General features: G+C 46.6%; 2 protein-coding genes and 1 long non-coding RNA gene across 10 annotated transcripts; 1 reads left to right on the top strand and 2 right to left on the bottom strand.

Moving 5' to 3' along the window:
• Positions 1 to 136: 136 nt before the first annotated feature.
• Positions 137 to 8,939, bottom strand: Mnn1 (menin 1). The gene is made up of 4 exons (XM_071791346.1): positions 7,975 to 8,939; positions 7,345 to 7,655; positions 7,113 to 7,252; positions 137 to 6,955 (listed from the first exon to the last, which is right to left on the bottom strand). The coding sequence occupies exons 1-4, from the start codon at positions 8,537 to 8,539 to the stop codon at positions 6,151 to 6,153; spliced, it is 1,821 nt and encodes a 606-aa protein (XP_071647447.1). The 5' UTR covers positions 8,540 to 8,939; the 3' UTR covers positions 137 to 6,150.
• A 377-nt stretch (positions 8,940 to 9,316) lies between these two features.
• On the top strand, positions 9,317 to 27,147 carry LOC139820811 (protein FAM89A). 8 transcript variants are annotated; one of them, XM_071791350.1, is made up of 5 exons: positions 9,317 to 10,287; positions 11,276 to 11,451; positions 11,660 to 11,779; positions 22,957 to 23,209; positions 25,582 to 27,147. In XM_071791350.1, the coding sequence occupies exons 3-5, from the start codon at positions 11,715 to 11,717 to the stop codon at positions 25,864 to 25,866; spliced, it is 603 nt and encodes a 200-aa protein (XP_071647451.1). In that variant the 5' UTR covers positions 9,317 to 10,287; positions 11,276 to 11,451; positions 11,660 to 11,714; the 3' UTR covers positions 25,867 to 27,147. The 8 variants fall into 8 exon arrangements, 6 of the variants coding, with proteins under 6 accessions (XP_071647451.1, XP_071647450.1, XP_071647449.1 ...); XR_011734115.1 differs by lacking the exons at positions 9,317 to 10,287; positions 25,582 to 27,147 and adding exons at positions 13,065 to 13,235; positions 17,246 to 17,371 and having other exon boundaries at positions 11,313 to 11,451; positions 22,957 to 23,098; XM_071791349.1 differs by lacking the exon at positions 9,317 to 10,287 and having other exon boundaries at positions 11,090 to 11,451.
• LOC139820812 (uncharacterized) lies at positions 10,772 to 16,085 on the bottom strand. The gene is made up of 2 exons (XR_011734117.1): positions 15,134 to 16,085; positions 10,772 to 11,869 (listed from the first exon to the last, which is right to left on the bottom strand). It is a non-coding gene; the product is annotated as an uncharacterized lncRNA (long non-coding RNA).
• Positions 27,148 to 27,453: the final 306 nt, after the last annotated feature.

Here is a 27,453-nt window from a genome sequence, read left to right as displayed (position 1 = left end):
TCCTCATTCCTGAAAGGACCAAGCGTAGAGTATATTTTCAGCGTTCTAAAAGCAGTTTCTTTACGCAACACGGAAGTATAGTACACGCGTAAGGAGTGGATAGGACGACAGGGATCGATTGAACCTTTACCACCGGTTAGAATAAAATAGTTTATTGTAATCCACAGAAAAAAACAAGACATTTCCATGATGCCTTAAGATCTGTCTGTCTCACTGTTCTGTCAGTTTAACAATTAGCTGCGATTACACTCCTTTCGGTTCGAGACCACGCGAAAAACGCTCGCTCGCCGCCGTGTCGCGATACCGGCATCAGCGACAGTCCCTTAATACTCGATACGCCGGACATAATAGTCAGAATCCAGCCGACTCACGAGGGATCGGATTATGCGTTTTGTATCCTAAGACAAGAAGGAGCTACGGCTTTTTTTTCTAATGCCGCGCGATATCGCGATTCCGGCGGCTCGCTACTGGCTGTTGCTGTCGTAGTGTCGCGATACGCCTATCCTTTCTAATCGCATTGGCGGAAGAATAGCGCGGGATGTTCTCCGTCTTCCCTCGTTCTTCTCTCTCCTCGTGTTCACGACCGCCCGTCGCATCCGGGCCGTCGATCTCGACGCGATTTATCGTTATCAGGTGTAATCAGAGACAAGCAAAATATTACTCCATCCTTGCGAGCGTCACGGTCCATTTTCTCCATGTCTCACTGTCTATTATTTAATGCGTTAAATGTGTGTTGTATCGATAATTAGCTCGTTTCTAATCTCTAGATCTATGTATATCGGCGTTCCGAAGGGAACGCCCCCGATTACTGCGCTTTCTGAGAGGAAAGTGATTATGCGAGAGAATATTTGATCTGCCTTATAATCGAAACACTGTGAAGTAATATTTCACGCAGCTCTGCGTGTAACGCTTACGTCACCGAGGCTCCTCTTCGGTTTTTTTTTTTTTTTCGTTCGCTTAAGTACATGAGAAGTTATGCTTATAGCAAGTGTAATTACTCGTAGAGATGTTTAAACACTCGGACTTAGTTTTACTCTAGTGTAGCGTTTTTTTTTCCTATATACCTCTAATTAACACGCCCTCACGTGGAAATACATCTCCCCATTACGAAGCTCTGGATGAGTTTTATCGTTCGAATAAATCTCAAAGCGCGTCTCACAGACGCGCAAAAGATGATTGACGTGCAACGATCGGGAAAAGGAGTCGCACGCAATAGTAGATATTCAAAGAGCTATTTTGATAAAACACGTTTGCACAGGAGTTCAGATTTCGTAATGGGGAATTAAATTCGTTGCAAGAGCTCTTTAACCGGCGAAGTATATCGCATATCGTCCGTCTGTCATGGAAATTAAGAAAGCACGACGAGTCGAGCAGACGAGACGTTCCCGACAGGAACGCGAGTCTTTGAGATTTCCAATTGTGTTCTCTTGCCGGTTGAAGCCGTGTAGGAACGACAGTGCAAAATCCGAGGGACGTTCAGAAGACGATTTACAATCTGGAGCGTCTTTTGCAACATCCTTTGGATATTTGTACCGTCTCGGAAGCTTCGTCATGTCGTGTCACGAGCCCGACGTGCCAATCCTACGGAAAGCAACGCGAACAATAGGGCTCTTAATCGTGTAAGTTAAACTATATATACTCGCATTTGAGATTTCGTTTCGCATCAGAGGCTCGGTGTGAGTGTGCGCCAGTGTCAAGGAAACGACGGAAAACAAGCGGAATGAGTTGCGCATAACGAAAGGATTGATCGATCCTATAAAGCATTCATAAGGAAACCAACGGCGTGGCTGGCACGTGTCGTCGCAGTTATGCAGCATGAATCATGCACGTTCAGCAAGCGGGCTTTATGGCACACAAAGATAAATAAATATACCGGATGGATTCGATCGACAGTTAGCGGTCTTTGCGTTCAGAGAACTTCGAGGTACAATCCAGATCGTGGCTATAAAATCGTAGATAAAATCGTTCGGAAAACCGAGGAAATACGCGTCGAACGTTTATTAAGAAAATCGGACAAATAAATACGCAGAGCATATTTTGTTTAATACAAAATTTTATATATTCGCAGTTGGTTTATTTTATTGATGATTCGTTGATTTGCACTACTTATTCAGCTGTACGTAACAAAATATAATGTGTGTTGATCGTATCTTATAATAAAATATTCCTTCCTGGCGATACAAATTCTCACTGGCTGATACCAAATATTGTATAATATGTTAAAATATGCTCTGACGTAATAGAATGACGAATAAAATGATTCTACAGACAAGTCGATCGTTCCATCCTGACCTTCTTTCACAATAAAAAGCGAGGCAACTTCGAGTGGTCGCATTTTTAAAAAAGGAAAAAGAAGAAAAGAGTTTATGGCGAGTACTATTTTCTACCTACGGTAAAATACGGAGTTGGAAGTGAGAAGGGCACGGATAAAAAAGACGGAGATTAATCTACCATCTATCGTGTACAGTTTTTCACATTCTACGAGGTATCCCGCCTTCATCCCGAGTCGAGCTTTAACGACGAGACATTATCTCGACAAATTGGAGATGTATATTTTCTTTGCGGCGATTTTGTAGGAAGCGCAACATAGTAAAAATTATACTCGTGAGGAAGTTGCCTAAATTGCCTGATTGATTGCAGACAAATCTAAAAATTATCCCTGGTGGAAAAATGTCTCAGAATTTGTCATATTATTATTCAGAATTTCTATGAAAATTCTAAGATTTTCTCAGAATAAAAGAGAATTTTGGATAATAAAATATTTCAGATTTTTACATATTTTTTCAGAATTTTTTCACAATTGTTCATAAATCTAAAATATGAAAAATTCTTAGAAAATTTCTGAGAAAATATAAGAAATTGTTTCACTAGGGATTCCTCAAAGGTTGCGTGCCTCATCAATTTCGCTAATAAAGGTCCGTCTTAAACTCGAAGAATAACAATCTCGACGTCGAAACTCGGGATGAGGGCGAGGACACCCTGTGCGCAAGAATCGCAATTCCGAACAATCGTTTGCGAACAAAGGTGAGAAGACGTGACTGGCAAAGAAGCGACGAATCTCGCGTGACGATCTTATCTCTCCGTTCTCGTAATCGTCATTTTTTTCGAAAGTTTCTCAAAGTCGTCGTTCGTCTCACCCGCACGCAAGATTTGCCTGGTTCGCGCGATTGACGATCGCACACATCCCGGAATATCCCGGGCGAAAGAAACCGGAAAAGGGTATAATGCTTCACGATAAGTCCGCCAATTAACGCCGTCGTCCCGGCGATTGTTACATTCTGTTTTCCTACGCTCGCAAACATCACCGATAATATCGTCGACCGGAGGGCGCGTCCTCCGTTTAAAATACAAAAATACTGTTCTGATGCACCATATCTTCACCTACTATGCCCTACCATTATGCACATTATAATCCCTGTAGTCTTTAACGCTCCGTTATCGTGGACGAGGAAAGAATACTGAACAGGAGGTGTGTGTATACGGAGGTGTGTATGACAAAAGAAAGAAGGTTTGATCGCGATTGCGATCCGCGAGATCTCAGAGGCTCGTCTTGTCTCTGGACGAAGCGTTCGTTTCTGGAGAGTCGTTAACGCGCGCAATCTTCGTTCTTTTCTTTTCCAAAATGCCGGTCGCACCAAAGTCAGTCGGTTGCGGCTAATTCGGAGCAACGATTATATGTATATGTAGATTATACATGATTAATATAGAATATATTACAAAAGGTACATATGTACATGGGACTATATATTTCATGATCAGAAAGATGATTGTTTTAAGAAGTCTCTGTCAAGAGCTGCCGCTTGCAAATATTTTTAAGCGGGCGACTATCAATTTATTTTATAACTATGTAATTTATTTCATAATTATGTAATGTATTATCAATGATTATGTATTTAATTAGATCTGAGTAACGGGGGATTTTTGTATCACGGATCCATTTTTTTTTCTTTAAGAAATCGCTGCTCGGATTTAGGCGAATCAGACTGCCGGTGAAACTCGGCCTCAATGAGTGACGGTACACATCGAAAGAAGACAATGCTAACAGCAGAATACCAAAATTCATACAAAAAGAAAGAAAGAGAGAGGCGGTAACAAAAATTCAACGAAGACGATCGTCGATGTATACAACATTGTTCTTTCCGCAGAAGAATCTTGTGTGTGAATTTTGGTACGCGCGCGCCACAAGCGACGGACTGTCATTGCGATATCGGTATTCCATGTTCCTTGATTAAAGTTAATACTACGGTCGTTTAATTAGTTTTATAAATCGCGACACGGCGTTCGCGGAATCGTATCGCGTCGCTCATTATCAACTACGGTTATTAAATCGTATAATTATATTTATATATATATATATATACTTTGTTTTATATATATAATATAATATAATATAGTATATATATATTCAGCATCACAGTAAGATAGCGCCCTTCATTATTAAGTTATCGTCGATCAGCTCGGACATTATATTTTCATTCCTGTCAACAACATACTCTACAACAATCCGCTTTAAACATCGTCAAAGAATCCCGGCCGCGTCCGGCATGCGAATGCAGCGAGTTTTACGTACTACGGACGCAGGTGACGGGTATCGATCACCTGCGAAAGTCGGGAGAGAGAGAGAATATTAATTTAAAAAAAAATCATAGGTTTAATCGTAGAGCCGCGTCTGATTGAAGGCGATTAATAGCCGAAGAAGCGTGACTATCGGTTCTGCGCGTGGGTCGACGATTAACTGAACATGATCATAGTCACAACGCGAAGTGCGATCGTAAGGGTCGCCATTCTGTTCTTTTCACGACGGATTAAAAAGAATGAGAGACAAAACGAGTACGAATCTCTAGAGCGCGCGAATGAGAGCGCCACGGACAGTTCACAGGTCTCATCACCGGACAAGCAAACGCGTTTTCTTATATTAAAAACGGAAGAGAGATTACGCACGACCGATGGATCAAACGACACGCGATTTGCGACAACAATACTAAAAACGCGATATCATCTTTCGCACTCAGATGGTTCAGATTCAAAGATCAGGATGACGAACTGTCTAACGCTCCTATTCGACAAACAGTAAAATAGAAAAGTCTTACAAATACAGATACTTAAAATTAATTAATTATTCCGAAAATAAATAGTTATAAAAATAAGCGAGAATTTGATGCTTAAAATACCTTAAGGTAAGAACTTAATTAATTTGCACCACATGCGGAGTGGAATGTGTTTTCCCTTACTAGATCGTAGAAGCGTAATTCTAACAGAAGTTCAACTACCAAGTGTAAAAAACATTAACGGCAACTTGTCAATCGTAATTATCAATAGTGCAATAGCTCAAATAGAAAAAACGTGAATCAATAAATAAGAGTGCAACAAGAGATTATATACGTATGACAAAGTGACGGTCGCCGACGAGCGCGCCCGTCGGCGATTATCATCGGCAAATTGTATAATTCGTAGAATAAATAACTGTGCTCCAAAAAAGATCGGTCTACCCGCGGAGACAGATTTAGGTACAATATTCGATTCTTTTTCCACTCTTTCCGCCCCCTCTTATACCGCAAGTCACAGCTCCATATACGCACTGTGGAAGAATCAAGAGAGATATATTTACAGACAAAAATACTCGAGTCACGTGTTTGACGATCTCAGCGAGACAACGGGAGAGCGACTCGCGATTATCCGTCTATTAACTTAAAAAGTTGGGGAAAAACTTTTTTGTACTTTTCTACAAATTTTCTCTCCATTACCTACTTTATACTCTATATATGTACTAACGGCGATATATCCCCGACGGTAACGTAAACGTTGTCTCGCAAGAACTCGCGGCATCGTTGCAAAACGAGAGGAGCACCGTGGAGGGCTTCATTCAAATCAAACGGCACGAAATTCATCACGACGCTCTCGAGTCGAGATTCCGGAGGAGTCTAACCGAGGAGAATCCGCGCCCCGGCGCGGGAGACACCGAGAGCGAGGAGGTCGGTATACCTTAATGACTTGGTTTGCGCAAGGCCGCGCCGAATAAGCTTGGCCGTTTCGCGTCCCGTATCCTCCGCTCGGCGAGCACGAGCGGAGAGTTTTAATCTCTCGAGAAGTGTGTGTGTGGTGGCACTTTCAATACTTTACTATACCGAAACGTCGGTCGAGGATCTTATACTATTCCCGACGCGTCCTCTTGGGACGCTGACTGACACCTACGTCGTCGCCGCCGCGCGACTTCTTACCGATTTGTACCTGGCTCTGCGCCGTGAGCTGCAGCGATATCGCGTGGGTGTTGAGTTTCTCCGCGAGCAGCAGATCCTTGAGGCCCTTCATCTTCTGACTGTACAACGTTATCCTCGGCCTCTCGTTCTCGGAGTCAGTCACTACTTCAGGCTCGACGTTCTCCTTGGAAGTGGAGGGCGCCGGTGGTAGAGCGTCGTCCGACGGCGCGACGAACGGCTCGCCGCCGCCCTGTAGCAGGTAATCTCTATTAAGTATCTTCTCGCTGCAGGCCGCCGTCAGTGCTTGAATACTGGGATGTGTCGACGCCGAATTGGAGGGCACTTTGGATTCTAGGCTCTTGATCAAATCTCGCGCCGCGTTTCCTCTCTCCTTGGTCTTACAGTAATTGTTGTTGTTGTTGTTCAGGGTCTCCTCGGGACTCGTCTCCCTCTTGTGCGCCGTTTCCTCCTTCTGCTTGGCCTCCGTTTCGTAGCACTCTATGACAACCTGGGCGCGTATACTGGCGTCGAACTTGGAGATCGTGCCCACCAGCGGACGGGCCCAACCTATGTGCAGCACGGGAGTGTTGGCGCCCTCCTCCCATTGACAAATACCATCGTAAAATCTCAGCAGGTACGCGAAGGAACGTGGCTGCCGTAATAAACGCTCGTCCACGCGTACCGCGTGCGGTATCAATTCGTTGGCGATCTCCAGCAATTCCTTGTATATTTCCCCGTCGTCCCGCGAATAATCGTATCTGTCGCGCATAGAACTCTATTACTCACCGCTAACAAACCGCATATCAATGAAGCGTTTAACATATTCACCGTTGTTCAAAGGTACGCAGTTTCAACGAACGCATTAAGTGCGTGCAAAAAAAGATTACAGAGAAAAATTATGCGTCAGATACTTACTTCCGCAAAACATCCGCGGCGTCGGCCCACGACGCAAACGCGTTGACGTGTAATCCATGCCGGTACAGATATCCACCTTGATAGGTGTAGGGATAGACGTGCGCGTTTCCATAGTATTTCCTTGCCGATCTTACGGCTTCCTACAAAAATATTACGTTCAGTATATAACACGTATACGCATGTGCAGATGAACAGCATTTTGTTGTTTGATAATTTAGTTAGAATCACAAACCTGAAAAAGGTCTATAGGCGGTGGTCTCCCAGGCGTAGGCGCAGCCTCCTCCAACTCGGCCAGGTTACCAAGCGCCATAGGATACTTTGCTAGATGGCCCAAGTCATACAGCAGCCACAGCAACTCCTGCTGGAGCAACGCTACCTCGGCCGCGTCGGTAGTCCCATTCAGACTAGGATTTATAGCGGACACTATGGTAGCCACTTCCAGAGCACGAGTGCACACCATCGCTTGGCCGTTTAAATACAACCACGATCGAGACGCTACCCCAGGCTCCACCGGTTGCCCGCGTTTATCCTCGTTTCCCTTACCTGGTAATAAATTGCAATTACTTCTGACCCTTGATTTTTAAAGTCGCAAGTGTAGGATCTTAATGGTCAAGTCAAGAAAAAGATCGGGATTCAATTCTGTCATTCTACATACATCAAAGAATTTTACACGGAGACATTATATTATCTTAATAACAAAGAAACAAATTTCAAAAACAAGCAAATTCAAGATTACTCCAATCCAACAGCCTCCAAAGGAAAATGTAAAGCATACTGTAAAAAAATCCGTCCTGGACATCTCATTAAATTGCGATCTTTCAATCTTCAACGGTCGGAAGTCCAAGATCAGGCAACCACATACCATGCCATGTAACCTCCGCGGTCTCCGTACCATCCTCCCCGTACACGACCCACGCGTGGTCCTCCGACATGGCGAGATGCACGTCCTTGAATCCTAGAACCTGGCAGCCGGCCACCACGGCGAAGGCTACTCCGTAACAGTCGAGCTTGTTCGCCGTCAGGTAACTGTACAGGCTCTGCAGATGCGCCCGGTCCTTGTAGTAGCTCCTGGTGAGGGAGTTCCATATCACGTCCGACACCTTCTTGACGAGCTCCCGGGTGGCGTACTTGGTGTCGTAGACGGTTAGATCGACGGCGCCCTTGATTACCGCGTGGAACTTGGTGTAGAGCGCCTCGGCGATGTGGTACTCGACGGGCGGCAGCTTGGGCTCGTCGTAGACGGCGTTCTCCTGGGGGGTGAAGACGCGGTTGCACGTCAGGGAGTTCTCGACGGCGCCGACGAGGATCGAGAGCAGCGCGAGGTCCGGCTCGGCGCTGTTCTCCAGCTGATTCTTGAAGATCTGCACGATCGCGGAGATGCTCCGGATCGGGAACAGGGCCCTGTCCCTGTCACGAAAGCCCGCCATGTCGTACGGGGGGGCGGGCGGGGGGCCCCCGGCCGAACTTGGAAGGTCGGAGACACCGCGCGCGTATACGCGCGCAACGACTCCTTTGACGGCGACGGCGGCGGCCGATCTACGACGCCCGTGTCAGACCCGTCATAGCCGCCGGGCGTTTCGGGGCACGACTTCTGACAGAAACTCGCGCGACGGGCGGCCACGTCGGGGCCCGCCGACTCCGTCCGGCGAAAACGCGCGCGCGGCGTTACTCCGCTCCGGCCAGTGAACGTTTACCCGGCGTTGCGCGGCTCTCCTCTCGCTCTCGCATATCACCGCACGGGGCGCACAGACGTGTGAGCCGCGCCAGCGACCGCTCTCCTTCTCCGCCGCCTCACCTCACCACCTCGTCGCCTCCACGCTCTCGACAGTCCACCGCCCGCTCTCGCTGCTGGTCTAGTGCTGGCGGACGCGGGACGCGCTGCACGGTGCCGTGCCGACCCGTACTACCGATACACCGTCCCGTGTCCCGTGCCGTCGTGCCGTGGCCGTCCAGCGCCGCCACGCTTCTCCGCTCGGGCTCGGGAGTCTCGGGACGGGAGTGCGACGGGAGTACGGTGGATTCGGTATAATAATGCCAGGACGAGAGCGCGGCTCACCCGAAAATCGGGTGGTGGTGAGGACACGCACACAAAGAGGAGCGTCCACCGCGCACAACGTGTGATCTCGAAGCTTCGGGCTTCGGCTCTGGCTTCGACACGGTACAAGTCTCCTTATTCTCTCGTGCTATATTCCTCGCTGTTCGCCGAGCTAGCCGGCTCGACCATTTAGAATCAAATGACTTCGTTTAAGATGTTTTCGACATGTCTTATTTAAGGCCATTTTTAGATGTCTGTAATTTGAATAATAGCGTTTTCGACTGGGCCGAATTGAACAACATCAGGTTGAATCCGCCCTAGGAGGTGTTCGACCCGGCCCAGTCGAAAACGCGCTATAAAGAATATAGTTTGGATATAGCAATATGTATGTATGTGTATAAAGTACAAACAGTAAGAAAAAAATTAAGAATTTTTCACATTTCCAAGAATTTTATTTTCAGGAATTTTTTATACTTCTAAGAATTTTCCATGTTTCGAAGAGAATTTGAGATTTTTAGATCCCAAAAATCAAAAGTCTTGAAAGAGAGTTTTCAAGTGTTTAGGAAATCAATATTAATTTTATTCTTTTTACTTTATTTAATTGCATTAAGAGTAAGATTGTATTTAAATAAAAATACGTTAATAGGAGGAGGAGGAATATAGGTATATACATTGTTTCTGGATAAGAATTTTTCTCATATCAACTTTTTATTATTTTCCGATCAAAGATATAAATATTGTTATTATTACAAACATTGCGCGCATAATAAAGCGTAAATCGACGTAAATCGTCGCACCGGCTATCTCGGGCGGACAGCGAGAATACGGCGCGAGAGAAAGAGAGAGACGCAGAGTCCTCGTCTACTCGCCGAAGCTCCCCGAGCGCGCACGTTGTACATTTTCTTACGTGCGCCTTCTCTTTGTGTACGTATCCTCACCATCCGATTATTCGGACGAGCCGCGTCTCTCGTTCCGGCACGGCTCGCGTATCCTGGCATCGCTACAAGAGCGGCGTTTCTATTCGACCGTCGCGCCGCGCCACAGCCACGGATAGAATCCGCGCCGACACACGGCCGTGCTTTCGTATACTTGGGCGCGATGTGTGATTTTCGACGCGCAATAGACGCGGAAAATATATGCGTATGTGCCGCGCGGGCCAATCAACCTCCCGCTTTTTCGGAAATAATAGATACACGATGGGAGGGGGCGAAAGAGAGATTGATTAGCGCGTTCCGCGTATAACGCGCGGATGCCGTCACGCCAATTATTTCCCACCGTAACGACAGGACGACGAATGTTGTTTTTGCACTCTGAAGCGATATTGAAACCGAGTAGTGAATAAATCTAAAAATTATTTCTGTATCAAGCGAAAGCGATGAACTAATAGGATTTCTGGTTCCTGACATTGCAGAAATATGCCGCTTGTCGCTTCCCGTCGCAACGGATAAAGAATAAAGACAGAATTGTTTGCATTTGAAAGATGAAACTGATATATATTTAGTTGCAAGGATAACTTATTTAATATAACGTACCTCGTGTCGTTTTAATATTTCTTAGATGTAATATTGTTTAAATATAATATTTTATTGATCAAATATGGAAGATAGAATGCATTTCGAAATAATAGATTTCAAGAAGTCTTATATATTTTCACTTCTAAATATCATACATCAAGCAAAGTTCACTTACAAATTGAACAATAGTTCTTTATATATCATTTTTTATTGTCACAGCCCACTTCAGGCGATCCATTCGCGTTAAATTTCAAGATACAGAATTCTATTTATAATATCATGTTCTGCGCGTACGTCTTTCGATATATACGCGTGCATTCTGAAACGTATATTTTAAATATGTGTGCATTTCTTAAAACGTTTTTCGTTAAAACGTTATTATGCAACGCATAAAATTAAAATTATAAATAGAATCCTATCCTGCAGCCGTCGCGAATCGCCGATCGCGATAGTCTCGAAGTGAGCCCTGTTCGAGAATCGAATCCGTTCCGTCGCACGGTCGAATCGCGATTTGAAAATCTTAAGATGGCGCAGCCCCATTGATCGCTTCGTGTTGTTCTGTCGGTCGTGCCGTCGTGCCCGTCGTGGTCAGCCTGTCGTTTTATCGCGATAAGAGAAGCTCGCGTTTCTTCCGAATATATTCTCGCCGAAGCCACGATTTCGGAGAATTTGCGGAGAAGTCCAGAGAAGTCAGTCAAGTGTCACTCGGGTCGCGTCGCGTCTCGTCACGTCACGTTTATCGGAAATAAGGATATTAACCTCGACATCGAGATGAAGGTAACGATAAAAAGTAAGTATCTCCAGCGGCATCGAAATTTTCCCTGCCGCTCGTTCTGTTTTCCGTTTTCACGTTAATTCCGCGCGATTGACGCGTCGCGTATCAAAATTCCTTAGTTTCGTGGTTATGTCACGGCGTAAACATAGCTCGTAACATTTTCCTCGTGACAGCGCTCGCACGTATATCGACGACATCCACGAAGGCACGTTTCTCTTTTCAGGCTGGACAGGCGTCGCCACCTGGCGGTGGATCGCGAACGACGATAACTGCGGCATATGCAGGATGCCGTTCGACGCCAGCTGCCCGGATTGCAAGATCCCCGGAGACGACTGTCCGCTAGGTATTTGTGATGCGTATTCTTTCTCTGCGATATTCCAAGTGAAACGTTGTCTCTTGATATTTCTCGTTTTCTTGACGCGTGTTAAATTATCTGTTAAAAAAAAGAAAAAGAAAAAAATATTTACTCCGAAAGTATCGAAAATGATTTCTCTCGCTTCACGACACGTTTATATCTTTTGTACTGCTGTCGAATATTTTCATATTTCCTTTAAAACGAGAATTTTTAAGAAAAAAACTAAGAAAGAGAGAGAAAACTTGAAAATTAGAGGCGACGATTCAGTTGAAAATTTTGCTTTAATTTTGCAAAAGTTCTGCCGATTGAATTAATCACTAACACTAACTAATTGTAAGTTAATCAGAACTTGGTCCAAGTCTTTCTTGAATTCATTTTATACGATGTGTAACTTGCATCTGTCCGATGCGTTTTTATTTTGCAGTCTATTTTAACGTACGCATATGTTTTAATATACATTTTTTATTTGTCCGTTCAATTACATTCCATATATAAAATAGAGTATCCCCTAACAGCATATGATATTATTCGAAATACTTCTATATAGAATGTATTAAGAATATACCATCATAAACAAACCAGAAACTTTGTCCTTCACCAGTAAATAATAAAAACTAAGGATTTAGTGTCTAGATTTGTGACTTGTTTCGGAGCAATGTCATGACTGAGATTTTCGTTAAACACTACTGATTTTATGACTTGGATAAACCAATGGTCGAAACGTGACGATTATAATTTATAATTAATAAATATAGCCAGTCGGGTCGAGTAAAAATCCTCAATGATACCTAATATACTGGCCCAGACAGCACCATGTCCAAAATCGGGACATAAAAAACGTCTTTTGGACAAGTGTGCTGGATGGGGGGTATCTGCTCCTATAATATCTTATGCTTTTGCGATTCTCAGAATCTACATATTACATGTGCTCTTAGGGTCGAAGGGAGAATGGATTTCTTTTATTCCCCGACTCGTAAAATGCCGCCACGGCGAGACGGTCGCGTCCGCGACGGCGCGCGCGATATCGATCGACGCGTGCCGGTCGACGGGGTCGGCAGGCAGGCGCCGCTTGTCCCTCACCCTCGCCCTGGGCACCCTCGGTATCGATGCGCGGCGAACGCGTGCACGCACGTCCCTCCGTCCTTCCGTCCTTCCCTCCCCCCGCCGCCCAGCCAGGTGCGCCCTGACAGACGTCCGCGCCGGTCGCCCTCGCCCCCGACGCCGACGAAATTAATTTAACTCGCTCTACCAAACGCTCGGTTTCTCGTTCCAGTGTGGGGGCAGTGCTCGCATTGTTTCCACATACACTGCATCATGAAGTGGCTGCACTCGCAGCAGACCAACCACATGTGCCCGATGTGCCGTCAGGAGTGGAAGTTTAAGGAGTAACCGCAACCGCTTTGCCTTACGGGCCCGCAGGTGTCAGCACGCAGCGAGTGGTCAGGTAACAATGAAACCTTTGTCCTTCCTCTACCGGCTCGCGACGATTTCCCTATCTAAGGAAACTCGGACGTAATAGGAAGAAGACGTCGCTCGCTGTATAATCGATTGGACCTTTCAGAAATTGCATCCGCTTAGCCGTTTTTTAAATATGACAATCGTGTCTCTGCTCAACTGCTTGAGGTATAGATACATTTTCTGTATCCCCCGTACACTTGGCGCGAGACATTGCCGTGTCTTTTGGGAGATATAAATCTATATAATCTGTACAATCTAGAGACAGTCTGCATAACGCGAATCTATTTCGCTAAACCTTACTCGTGTAAATCGTGTTTTCAGGGCGATCGAGTCTGAGCGTGTAAAGAAAAGCCGTCGAAATTAAAGGATAATCAAACGGATGGGCAATATACTTTAGGGCATCTTCTTGAATCGATTCGTCGTATCTAGCGTGCTATTTGCTATAAAAGATTTATACGCGTAACAAGATTAAAGTAAATCCCATACGAACAACTTATATGTTTTCCAGCGGGAGATGGCCGTGCTGCTAAATTTAGAAGCTTATCTAGAGTCGTCCATCCGCCGCGCCGTGCCGACGATTAAGCCCGCCTGCCGCATGGCAACCCGTTGTGTATGAGCGTATAGTCGAATCGTCAACCTCTTGATCCGAATATCATCCAAAATCTTTGTCTCATCCCGATTCCATTCGGGAATTCGCACTTCAGCGGTAATCGTCTATAATTAATCTTTTTCCGCGCGCAAAATTCGCGCCTGAACGCGTGTCTCGGAGAAGAATTGTGTACAACAAATGCGATGTGTGATTCTGTTTATCAAATCTAGCAATCGAATCTTTATCATCAGCCAAAAAATTCGGATGTTCCATGACCACCGCATTCGCGCTCCAATCTTATGCTCTCCGTGACGGAGAACACGTTTCCGGTTCAAAGGGTTAACGCGCGGCGTGCAACCGTGGATCAGTCTCTCTCTCTTCTCTCGCTTTGTTATCTGGCCGCTTCTGCGGGTGACGCCGTCGGCTCGTTGAATTATTAATAAGTTGTATCCGACGATACGCGCCGTCAGTGTCTCGCGCGTGTTCTGGAACGTAACGTAATCGTCGCCGCGCGGCATAATCCATTCTCTCAGCCTGACGCGGTTGCGAGCGCAGGTCGGGGAATAGGCTCCTCTTTTTTTTCTCTCTCCCCTCGCTTTAATCGCGGGAACCCGCGTTCCGCCGACATAATCGCGCGCGAGAAAACTCGCAACTCGCGCGGAGTTTAATGGAGAACGTGGAGCGCGCGAGTGGGACGGTAAAGGAAAGCCGGATCGACGGCGCGGCGTTGCGTACACAGCGAGCGCGTGATTTTCAACGCGATGCTCTTATCCCGGCTGGTTTTGCGAGTCAATTTGACGTACACGTCGGTCACCTCGGGAGGGCTGTGTTATTTATGATTGCGAAAAGATGGAAAGCCGCTCTCGGGCTCTACTCCTTTCGCGGCGAAGCGCGTGGTCAAAGTACAGAATACAAAAATAGCAGTCGAGTCATGTTTATTACCGAGAAAAGTATATAAAATGCGAATCAGCAAACGCACTGACAATTGAAGAGTGACTGTCAAGTACCGGCTCAATATCGAATGTAGTACCGTGAGTTTGAAGAAAAAGGATCGTTAAAAGTATCACGTTTAAAAAAAAGACTATTTATTAATGTAACTCATTAATGTCCATTTCTATCAGTGTAGATTAACTTTAACGGTTACATACTTGTTATCTTTTTCTAGTATTGAAAATTAGAAACAGATAAAGAGTAAGTTAAACTACATTGGTAGAAATGGATATATATATATATATATATAAGTGGTCGAAGAGATGCTATAAGAGAGGGACTGCTTGACTGCGTATCACACTTACGTAACACGCGCGTTGACGTGTAAAAGACATCATTATACGTGGAACTCTCCGCCCGTGCGAGGCCGAGTTTAACAAATATAGCTCACAGATAGACACGCGCCTGACATTGGCATTCGAAATCCGCGTCTCGATCGCGCACCACGCGAAACCCCGTGACCCAGTAATCGAATTTTTGTTTTGACGGCCGCGTTGCGCGGTAGCGGCCGCCGCGCCGGACGGGAACGTCTTCGGGCGACATGCAGATATACGACCACGATCCGATTTCGACCGGTCTAGGAGCCGACCGGACTCCGCGGTGACAGGGGGGGAGGAGGGAGGCGGTGGGGCCGATTTGCATTTTATCGGCGGGAGATCGGCCGCAAAAGTGGAACGAGTCGTTTTTGCCTGAGCCAGAGCGAAACAGAGTGTGAATAAATTCCGAGACCCGCGTTTTCCCAGCCCGGCCGGCCGTGCCACTTCCTCGTGCTTAATTGCGCCGTGAATGGGCGGGCGATATCGCGCGGCGATCGCCCGCCGATAACGCGTATCATCGGCGCGTTACTTCATTTCGCGGAGCACGCGAGAGTCCGCGGGATACCGCTGGTATCTTATCTCCGCGGTCTCGCTTCGCTCCAGCGACAGAAGACGCTTCCGAAAGACGCTGCCGTCTTCTGGAGCGTCGTCTCGAGCGAGTAGCAATTCTAGAAACTTGACTTGTCCTCGAACGAAATAGATATCTTCATAGTACCTATCAACTTGAAAAACTCGATTTTACAATCCCGTAAAATCGCGTCGGGGTCGAAAGATAGACTCGAGCATGGCTTGTTAAGACGAATTGCGCGAATTAAGAGTAATCACGCTCCCCTGGAATCCTCTTCCCGCAATCTTCAAAACGTAGGGGAGGAGAGAGGAAGAGAGAAAACGGAGGAAGTCAGAATGTCGTCGCGCCAAGCTACGGCACTGGCGAACGGACCTCCGTGCCATTGCGGGAGGGCAGCGAGACGGAGGGGACCTAATGGGTCCCTTCCCTTTTCTCCGTCTCGCTCCGTTCGCCTCTTCCTTCGATAATCCTTTCCTTTCTCTTCCCTCCTCCGTCCCCGTTCTCCTCATCCGCTACGGGTTACTCTCTCACGCGATACCACGGCGATACCACCGGTCGCGGCATACACCTACACCCAACGTTAGAGGTAGACGGACCCCGAAATGGTCGACTCCAGGGACTCGTTTCACAATTAACTCCTAGTTCTTTGAACTCGTGACTTCTAGTCCTCTTAATTCGTGTGACTTTCAGTTTTTTAATTTACAGTTCCTAGTTTTTTTTTTTTTTAATTCGTGACTCTCAGTCCATTTAATTCGCCACTCCTAGTCTTTTTAATTCGTAACTCTCAGTCCTTTTAACTCGCAATATCTAATTTTTTAAATTTGTGACTCTCAGTCCTTTTATTTCGCAACTCCTGATCCTTTTAATTCGCGACTCTCTGTCTTTTCAATTCATGCCGGTTACATTAAAGAGTTTTATTCGTGTCCGCATATCTTTTTGTTGCGCTTCCGCGATTTTTTTTTACGCGCATTCTTTATCTCGCGTTTATCTCGCGTTTATCTCTTTTGTTAGAATTTGTAACTCTTCGTGCTCCGCCGAAGCACGGAAACCGATATTGACCGATAAGACACTTTATGCCTCGCGAACTCTAGAAAGTTCACGTTTATCGCAGATCGCCGTTGCGTTCGCGTCGATGCGAATAATGCGTATTTCGAAATGAATACCCGCACATTCGCGGGTAATTAACTGCTCTACACCTGCGGCAGATATTGTATATGATGTAAAGAAACGAAACGATATGCGACGGGTACCGTGAAGTGTAAGCGCGAGCCTCGTAACTCTATGAAATCACGGCGAAATCGGCTTACATAAACTTGAACAATCTCGGGCAAATGCATGTATGTAATTAGGACGCGCTGCATATTACGCGTCTCGGCGCATAATTGAATCCATTCGAGCGAGTCCTGAGAGAAAATGTTTCCCCATCGACGATATAATACGACGATAAAATGTGATTACAATCTCAGATATATCTCTAACTAAATTAAATCTCCCTTTGAAATTAATTATTCCTTCATTTTCGACATTTCAAGCGATCGGGGGATTAGTCCGGACGACGGTCGAGAGAATCGTGCGCCGTGAAGATATCACGGAAAGGCAGCAACCCCGAGAAGAAACCTCAGTCTTAACGACGCTAGAAAGTGTGACCGCGACTTTCCGTAAGGTTTAGAACGGCAACCGCTTTTTTCCCTCCCCGAGATCAGCCGATTTTACGTAACGAGCAATCCGAGTGTTTCTTCCTATCGGGCCAAGAACTCACACATCATCGTGATCAGCAATGCTGAGATCGGCACGAGACCGCGGTGGTGAACCTTCACCATCACGCCGTCAACCGCAGGTCCTCTTTGCATTCGCCTCTATCTCCGGCTCCCTTCTGCGCCTTTCACACACATACACACACACACACGTGTACACACCTAGGCACGCTTACTCGCTCGTTTATTCTCTCTCTCTCTCTCTCTCGTTCATTCGCACGTTCGTTCCTTTACTCGTCCACTCGCTCGCTCAAACGCACATACACGCGCGCGCGCGCAAGGCGCACACTCGTTGACTACCTGACGAGAACTCGAGCTCGGCCAGTCACGTGGCCAACGATCGCGAAGGATGTTTGTGGGACCGCAAAGTCAGTCCGCGGCGGTCGGTCCGTCGAGAAAGAGAGGATAGAGGCGCGATCGGGTGGAAGAGAAGGAGGGAGAGGTCGGGACGGAGGAGGAGATACTGGATCGGGGATACCGCCTGGGGTCTCGGGATCGTCGCTGCTCTAGCTCTACCTGTCCGAAGGCATTCGCCGCGCGCGATCGTTTCGGCTTGTTCCCCTCGTGCCGTAGTTTACCGGAGTCGAAGGTTTCGAGTGTTTCTCCGCGATTGGTTCCCATTAGCCACGGGCAGCGGGAGAGAAGTCTTGACCGGGTCGACCGAAAGGAGGATTTCCGTCCGTGACGCAGGAATTAATATAGTGTTTTAATTGTAGTACAGAAGGAAATCGGCGATCGCCGATTTGTTTGTGCGTTAGAAAGTGCGGGTTTCGTGCGGCATTTCGGTGCACTGAAACGTGGAAGACGCGCAATGTGACGTCAAGCGAGACTTGGAAGTGACTGTCGAAGTGACGCGAGGATGAAGTGGCTCGAATCGAGGAAGATGTCGGATTTCCTTCATTCGGAATAACAATACATGAATAAGTCTGTGGAGTTTTTTTTTTTTTTTTTTTTCAACAATGTTTTTCTACTTCTCTGTGATAACGGAAGAATAACGAAGTTTAATTATGATGAGGAAGTTTAATTGTCGAACTTTTTTAACTGAATTTTGATACGCTTTGGAAAAAAGTGGAAAAGGAGACAGAATATAATACCAAGCTTCAATAGAATCGTCAAATATTTTATGATTACTGCAAATTGTGATACGCGAGAGAAAATTTACTCATGAAATACAATAGTTCAAGTTGCCGCGTTTGTTCACAAAGAACCAGTAGGTTCGCCAGGTCTGCTCGGCACATTCTTCATGGAAGGAAAGCACGAGCGATCGAGATAGAAAGGCGACTATCGAGGTCGTAACGTCATCTCGAAGATCAGCTTCAATGACAATCCGAGGGAAAAGAGAGGTAGAGAAAGGGACGGAACGCGCGCGAAGATCTCCGTATTGAAAATCGGTGCTGGCTCTCGTGCTGGCTTCCCGAAGCCTTCAATCGACGAAGGATATTTTACGTGGTCCCCGCGGAATTATGCGCAAAATAGGAGGGGGATCCCACTCGTGACGATCGCGAACGAAGGGAGATTTGGGAGATTCAAGTCCCCGCTCGTGAAGCTATTTAGCGAGCGCGAACGAACGCACGTTTCGTGGCCTCCCGCAGAATTGTATGCAAAGTCGCGTCGGCGATATCGCGAGGCATCGGCGCGATCGCGACCTGCTTAACGAATAAAGAGGACGTGTGGTGGACTGTCGAGAGGAGAAACGAAAGAGAAGAGGCGAAAGAGAAGGAAACGGCAGAATATCGAGGGTATACGCGCGCGGCGAGATTGCGGTGATTTCGCTGGCGCAACAGCCGCCGTGGAATCATGTGGCGACGTTGCACAACATTTTCCCGTCATCTCCGATCGGCATTTAACGCAGTGCGGGGTTCGCGGTGCGTTTTAAGCGAGTAAGAATTCCGAGAAACGCACGTGCGTCGCTCAGACTCTACCTCCGACCTGCAGCGAATAGATTTTACACAGAGATATCCATTAGAGAGAGACACGGCCATTACATTCGTTCGCGACTGACGATACGTCGCGGTAGAATAAAAATCGAGCTACTCCGTCGCAAACAACGAATTAATTCATGCCTGAGGAATTTTTCGAGTGACGAAACACTGCTGACGCGAGAAGTTTACCAAGCTCGCGAAACGCCTCGCTCGCCGAGTCATTTCACGTCGTTTCTCACATTCCGTCGGCTTGAAATAGACAGACGCGCGATAAGGAGGACGATAAACGTCGCCTCTTATCTTCGAAGAAATTTGAACGGGAAAATCTTCGTCTTTTACGCGCGAGGTGAAGGTACCTCGCGTTACCGCTGACATTTAGTACTGCCTAAGCAATAGCGTAGATATTTTTGACGCGCGAGTCGGGAGTGTGCGGTTCAAAAATCGAGATTTACTTCGCATAAGCTTGTCCTTCGTCGAGGATGAGCGATCGCATCGGTTAGACGGTCGGAAAAACGAGCGGAATGCAGCTGGCAACCAGTCAGAGGCCTCATCCGCCTCCGGTGCCACCTCGGCCGAGCAGGCAGGTGGTTGCCGAGGCCCTTAAGAGATCGCCAAGGCCGCCCTGTCCCACTAGGCAGGCACCACCGCCGCCGAACACGAAGCCCTGGAGATCCGATCAGCAGCAACTGCAGCTGCAGCAACAACATCAGCAACAGGTGGACTCGACGGCCGGACGCACGATCGTATACGAGTCCATCAAGGAATGCACGAAGGACTGCAAGGACGAGAGTGCGTCCAACGACAGAAATCAGCGGGATCGCAACCAGGCGCGAAATTCAGACAGGAATGTTGAGGAGAGCCGGTCGGAGAACGGAAACAAAGTCACCTCGTCTCACGATCAACATCACGGCGCCGGTACCGGTTCGGAGAAGCTTTATTCCACGGGAAACGTCCCGGTGAACATTGTGCGGAAGCGCAACAGCCTGACCGAGGATCAACGGCCGCAACGCAGACTGGAGATTCGCAGAAACTCCCGCGGGAAGGACCCGGCCGGTCTGCCGTATCATCGCGAACGATGCAAGGACCCGCAAAGGGAGAACAGCGTCGTCGCCTCGGCGGAGAAATTCGAAACGGCAGCGACGACGGCGACGAGGCCGTCGCCGGCCGTTCGAGCTGTCAACGTGTCCTTCGAAGACGAGCTTCGTGCCTCGTCCTCCAGCCCGGATTCCCCTGGCAGGCAAGTCACGGTGAGCCACGCGGAAAAGTGCAACGGCGACCCGGAGAGAGCGGACGGGCACGACACCCGGCCGACGCCCACGTGCCGATCGTGTCCTGGTGTCGAGCAGCAACAGCAGCAGCAGGAAGCGTTCGCGGGGAATGGCAAGTCCGCCGGGAACGACGGTGTCAAAACCGTATCCTCGAGCGAGAAATCGACGAGCGTCCCGAGCGTTCCCGATCGCGCCCCCGTCACCCTGCTCGTCGTCGACGAGCCAGAGCGTAAAATCGCGCTCAGCGACCACGAGGACAGCAGCAACGACAATGACAGCGACAACAATATTCATCGGCAGGACTGGCTGGAGGCGGGGGTCCGTTACTCCTCTACGAAGATCACTCTGCACGGAGACGACGGCGACGACGATACCGTCGACAGGAATCGCGTCAACGGTTACGATCATCGCGAGGAAGAGAGAATCACTGATCTTGATTTCATCAGGTAGAACTGGAACCGCGATATCGTCGAAATCTTTGCTCGCAATCTTTTCTATGGATGTTGTAATCTAAAGGATTGTGACGCTAAATAATAATATGAATTACTCTTTTCCATTTCACCAAATAATTCGAAAGTTTTCTATCTATCGAATAAATTGTTCATAAGTGGCTTTTATAAGATCGCTGGAAGCTTAAAAGCTGCGACTGTAGTTTTATCGGTCTTGAAACAATTTGCACCAATAAGAAAGGGATTATCGTTGAAATATGCTTTCTCATAAATATGCAATTACTGTTTGTAGGACTGTCTTAATTTCCAAAAATTCATTCTTTGCGCTGCATCCAATATTCTCACTTTCTCATCTAAGGCGATAAAACTGCAGTAATTGCGAAAGACTTGTGAGACAGATAGCATCGGTATCTCAATTTAAACAATTAGTTGAATAACGTTTTGAATTTTTGAGTGTGTTAAAAACGTAATTTCTCCCAAGTTTTTGACGTTCTTATTTTGAGTATACGCTCAAAATAATGTGCTTGATGAGGATAAACGTTTTACGGCGTAATAGATAAACGTTTAACATCATACGAAACGCTATGTTGTTGCGCACCGGCGTTAACGACGTATTAATTATCGAGAAGTCGCAATAGTTTGCAGGGTCGCACTTTGTTACGCGCACGTTGATCCGAATTCAACGATCTGGCAATACGAGCGTACCGCTTTCTCGCGATAACTGCCGTGTCGACCGGCCATAAAAACCAACCGTTCGTTGGCGTAACTAACGTTAAAAAAAACCCGCTCGCAGTCCCTTTTTTATTTTGCTCTCAAATCGCTCTTAATTTTCTCATTTTGCAAGTCATAAAATCTTGAAAAATCCACGAGCTGGTCTTTCGGATATTGCGATATCATACACCATTTATACGCACATGCACACAAATATACAAATATGCAAATATGCAATTATACAAATATACAAATATGCAAATATGCAATTATACAAATTACAGAATTTAATAAATGTTAAAAAAACGGAGAAATATATTCTCGAGAAATAATTATAAATAGAGGTTGCATAAACATTCTTTCCTCGCGATACAAGTCGACGAGGAATTTATTAACAGCAGCAACTTTTTATAAATTGCTAAACCGATATCGCTCTCGCGTATCGGATCGGTATCACTGCACTTGTCGATGCTCGGTATCGAGTCGATCTCATCTCGGCACGCAGGAAAATAAAACGAGAAGGCGGGCAAGCCGGCGGAACCGAATCGAACGGATATCGACGTCGATAGGAACGATTGAGCGATTGCAGACTTCCGCGATGTGCACACGCGATGATAATAACCGCGGGGCAAAAGTGAGTCATTCGCCAAATCTTCCGCCTTCTTGACCGCTGGCGGCCGACACTTATAAAGACAGATCGAATTTTTATTCCATAAGATGATCGTATAACGGTATCCTCGTTTCCTGCGGCTCTCCCATCCATCGTACTCTGCCTTTGGCAGTTTACCAAGGCAGGAGAGACCATCCGACCCGCAGAAGAAGTTTCCCCCGGAGTATCGTGAAAGTTTTAAATGTATCCCCCTTTGTGAACTCCACTCGTCCTTCTCTTTTTATTTTTCAAGTCGCTACAGCCGGAAAACAAGCATTGCTTTAAAAATTGAAACATCCTGTTATTTAGGGATAATATATTAATTATTGACATACATTTATTATGCATTTATAACTCATACGTAATTAAATATATGCCGTTAATAATTAGCTTCTATAGTAACTATTAAACGTCAACTTTTTAACTTTATCACTGGAATATCTCATTTCTGCGAAATTTAAATTATATAAGAATCTCGCCCTTGTTCCAGCATACAAGAAAGGATCGCGATGTCTTCCCTGCAAGGATTACCCCCGTTACCGAGGAGCTTAAGCGGCTTCAACCTGAGCGGCGGACGCGGCGAGAGCGGCGAGCCGCCTCCACCGCCCACGAGGTCGTCCAGTAAATCCCAAAGAGGCGGTAAAACGACGCTGCAGTCGTCGTCGTCGTCGTCGAGGCCGTCACCACCTGCCAGGCAACTCACCACCCTGGACACCCAACTGGCGGTGCTCAGGAGAGAAATGGTACGTCCACGAGGATTCACCCTTTTGCTTCTCCGTCAACGTTGGAACTCCACTAAAATCATTATTTTGCGAATGCGATCGATGCACTAAAGCGATTGATAGTGATCGTTAACAAGGAAAGGATAAATCGACGTTCTTTAGGATTGCGAAAAATGTAACCATTGTATTTTACGGCGCGTGCAGCAGCAGTCGCTCGAGATGCGGTCGGTAAATTGTCGATGCTGTTCAAATTGGTGTCTGAAATTGTGCATCCTATAACGGCAGCCATTAACTCCAATAGAAACCATTAGTCATCTACCGCGGAGCGAAATGTATTTACGGACATGCAGGAAAATTCCACGCCTTCGCGTGCGGCAAGCACGTGCGATTTAAAAGTAAACCCGTCAAGGTTCTTCCGCCGCTATCGATCGGGACGGAAGCTGTGCACAAATTATTTCTCGTTTCTCTACGTCGCAGATATGTATCTAAATTTTTTAAACCCGACATGAAGATTTTGCGTCTTTAAAGTATTTTACAAACTTTTTTTTTTTTATTCTTTCTATGTTATCTTTATGTAATTTTTATATTTCATGATTTATAATTTTAATTTCGGATATTTTTCCTTTTCTATCGTTTTCTTTTTATTCTTTCTACGTTATCTTTATACTTTATACCATTTTTGTTTCATAATTTTTATTTTTAGCTTTGAATATTTTTTCTTTGTGTTTGTCTTTGATTCTTGCTTTGAGGCAGTTTTCATATTCTCCGTCTCGTTGTAACTTCGATCCTCGCCACTCCTTATCCTCGATATTCGCGTCGTCAGTCCGAGCACGTTTCGTGAGTCGTCGTCATTTTCCACTCGGTCGTCGTTTGTCCACCTCTGCTGCTCTCCCGATCTGTTCATCCACGTCTGTTTGGGGCGACCTGTGGACGACCCGTTACCTCGAGGCCGCGATCGCGTGTGAGTAAATTGCCGCGCGCGATGAGCGCGCGTATTTTATGCGTGGGATCATAAGCCGGCGAGGGAAACCGGAGTATCATGCCGCGGTAGAGAAAGACGGGACGCGCTTATATCACTCAGCCGTGTGCGGAGGCCTCCGCGCTTTTTAATAGCTATTACCTCTCAGGTTTGCTGCGCAAACATACTTCACGTGCCTCCTGCTGCTAGTTACACTCCTCTACGTTACATTCCTCTGCGTTAACTGAGCGATTGAAATTCTGAAAGACTGTTTATTTCGAATAAAATTGCTACTAAAAATCTCTTCGTTAGCACACATCTCGTTAGCAGCTCAATAATCTTGTCATCGTTCATCGCAACGAGATTCCTCGAGCGTCCTGTTGACCCAACGATCTTATGTATCGCCTATATACACACACACACACACACACACACACACACACACACACACACATATAAATATAAATATATATATTCGTTTCGTATAAATTTATTGCCGTATCATGTCGACTACGTATCCAGGCCTGGCATCGCGGCAATCTTCCCGAAATTAACTGTAACGGGATCTCGAGTAGGATCTCTCCTTCGAGGAGGAGGAAAAAGAGCTCTCGTGACGAGCGCTCTTGTTGTCGGATCTCCGTTTCGCGTCAGCATCTCGACTCGCGTATCTAAGTTAGGCTAATAATTTAATAGTCAATCCACAGACACGGGAAGCGAACTGGCACAGCCGCTCCCACGCTACATTCCCTCAGGCACAGGCTCCGCTCCTTCGTACCCTCTTTCCCTCGCTCGCGCTCCTTTTCACCTTCGTTCTCTCCTCTGCTCCTCGTCATCGTCCCTCTTCCAGTCTCGTTTCTCCTCGGCTGTGCGCTCGCGTCTCTCGCGCTCTTCCCATTCTCCTCTTTTGCACGTCCCTCCTATACAATTCCCTCTTCCTCGATTCCCACGGCCAGACGGCCGCCGAGCTGCTTGGATATGCGCCGTTTCAGTCCGTAAATCACGAGGTAACATTTACCTTGGTGACCGTATGGTAAAAGTGAATGCGTCTTGACTTCTATCTCGAGTCATATGTGAAATTTCACAGAAGAAAAGTCACAGGGTTACGGAAAATGATAATCATAGAGTCTCTTCAGTAAATGTCTGAAAGTCAATCTTCTTTTGAATAAGATTTGTGTAAGAAACAACATTATAAGCATTTTATATATTTATTTTTAATCGGAAATTGAGATTGCTATAAAATTTTAGTTAACTCAGTTTCTAATGTCATAGAACGCAATGGACCTTAAGTGATGATTGCATCTTTTTTTTGTCAAGAGATTAAAAAAAAACGAAGATTACTTTTGTAGATCTTTATCGAAAACTCACTCTTCCAGTCTCAACTTAATTTTCATTTGTCAACGTATTAATATTACAATAATTATTTTCGCATTTGCAGTTTGGCCTGCGGCAGCTCGATCTCTCCCTGTTGTCACAACTGTGGTCCCTGAACGAGTCGATTCAGGAGTTCCGACAGCTGCTGCAGGAGCAGGAGGACCGGGCGCCTTCGCCGTCGCCCAGCAGCGAGGAAGGGGACGATACGTCTTACGGAGTGCACCCACCGCCGCCGCCGAGAAGACCGGCGCCTACGCTGCACCATCATCGGCCGTCGCGACCACCCAGGCCACCCAGGCCGTCGGCCAGCGACGAGTCGCCGTCGAGCGAGGAGTACGGGGCCGTTTGACGTATCGTCACCGAGAGGAAGAAGTACTCGAGAAGGTCTCGGTCCTCTCATCGCACCTAGAACGGCGTCTCGACGAGCGCCGATACCTCCGAACACGAGAAAAGACCTCGAAGAGAAAGAGAGACTTGCGTGAAAACGAAATCTACGACGATACCATGATCTCGGTCAAGACTAGTGATCAAGACATTTATCGTGACATTCGATTGCGAATTACTGATTCCTAAGAGTGCCCGCAACGTCGCTTGCGGAGCCATTCGAGATCGCGATCCATGAGACGGTTCTTCAACTCGTGACCGGAACCGATGATCGAATCGGTCGGTCGACCCAAAGATTGTTTCGCGGTAGATTAGTCGCGGTCGCGCGTACGGTGCTATCTGCGTAACTATCCAGAGAAGATATCCCGCTTTTCCCGCAAACCGTCGCTTGGAGAGCCATTCGAAATTATCCCGCGATCGCTGCTTCAGCACGAAAGGACTGAATCGAAACTCGGGGACGGCGGGGGACCGCAGTAGTTCAGCCGCCATCACGCGAATCTTATTTCGCGTATACGAGATAATAATCGCTTCTCACAGCCCGGAGAAGAGTATCGACTTGCCAATTTACAATAACGACATTCCGCGTATATCGCGCTCTAAATAAGGAAGGACTCGATTGCCGCGAGCGAGAGAGCTGACTGCCCAGCTCGACGCGCCCGCTCTCCTCTCTATTTGTGATAACGCTCGAAGGGGCCTTTGATTAATGATAATCGCATCCATTTGTGCGGATTAAGATTTCTCCGCGACTCCGCTCTGCCGTTAGAGCTATTATAACAGATCCGAGCCCAAAGCACCGCGATTCTTTCGTGTTGTGACCCAAGAAATGATTGTTCCATTTTTTTGGCGTCACCGGCCGAGGAGTGGCCCGTGAATCCGAAAGAATCACAGCATTCTCTTTTCTTCCATATTTTTTTTTATTCTATTGCGAGTCCGTCGCAATAGAATCCTTGTCCTCGTTGCTGACATCACCTGTAATTAAATCTGCCGTACACGCGAAGAGGATGGAAACATTTTAATATATTTATAAAAAAAAAGATATTTAACGTGAGATTTCTAAGTGTTTGATTTCTGATGTTACAGATATATTGCAAGCCTTATAAACCTTATAGACGTAATAAATCAAGTTTTCGCGTGTACGGCATCTTCGGGAAGACTAAGATTGTCAATGTTCCGCGGCGTCCTTTCGTGTAGATTAGTACGAACCGTGTGTAAAGATATGTGCAAAATAAATGAGACTTAATTTAAATACACGCCGACTCGTAAACCGTTGCGTAACGCAACTGCAACCTTTTCTTGTATGCGTCGTTGTCCTGGCACAGATAGTTTAGCGACCGACAATGCTGCACCTACCTGCATGTATGCAAATTGCAGTTTCGTTCTGATGCAGCCATCGGCAGGGTGTGTGCGGAAATAAATAGTGCAATAGCAGGACAATGAGGACAGAGAAATTGCTGCACGAGACCCTTGCGTCATTCAAGATGCCGCAATAATCTATTCTATACGATATTTGTTCCGATTGCGTACTGTTAAATATTTTTTTCTACTTAATCCT

The sequence above is a fragment of the Temnothorax longispinosus genome, chromosome 10 (assembly GCF_030848805.1).
Source record: "Temnothorax longispinosus isolate EJ_2023e chromosome 10, Tlon_JGU_v1, whole genome shotgun sequence".
NCBI classification, from domain to species: Eukaryota; Metazoa; Arthropoda; class Insecta; order Hymenoptera; family Formicidae; genus Temnothorax; species Temnothorax longispinosus.
Note: the sequence above shows the minus strand (reverse complement) of the source record. Positions and strands in the feature narration are given on the sequence as shown.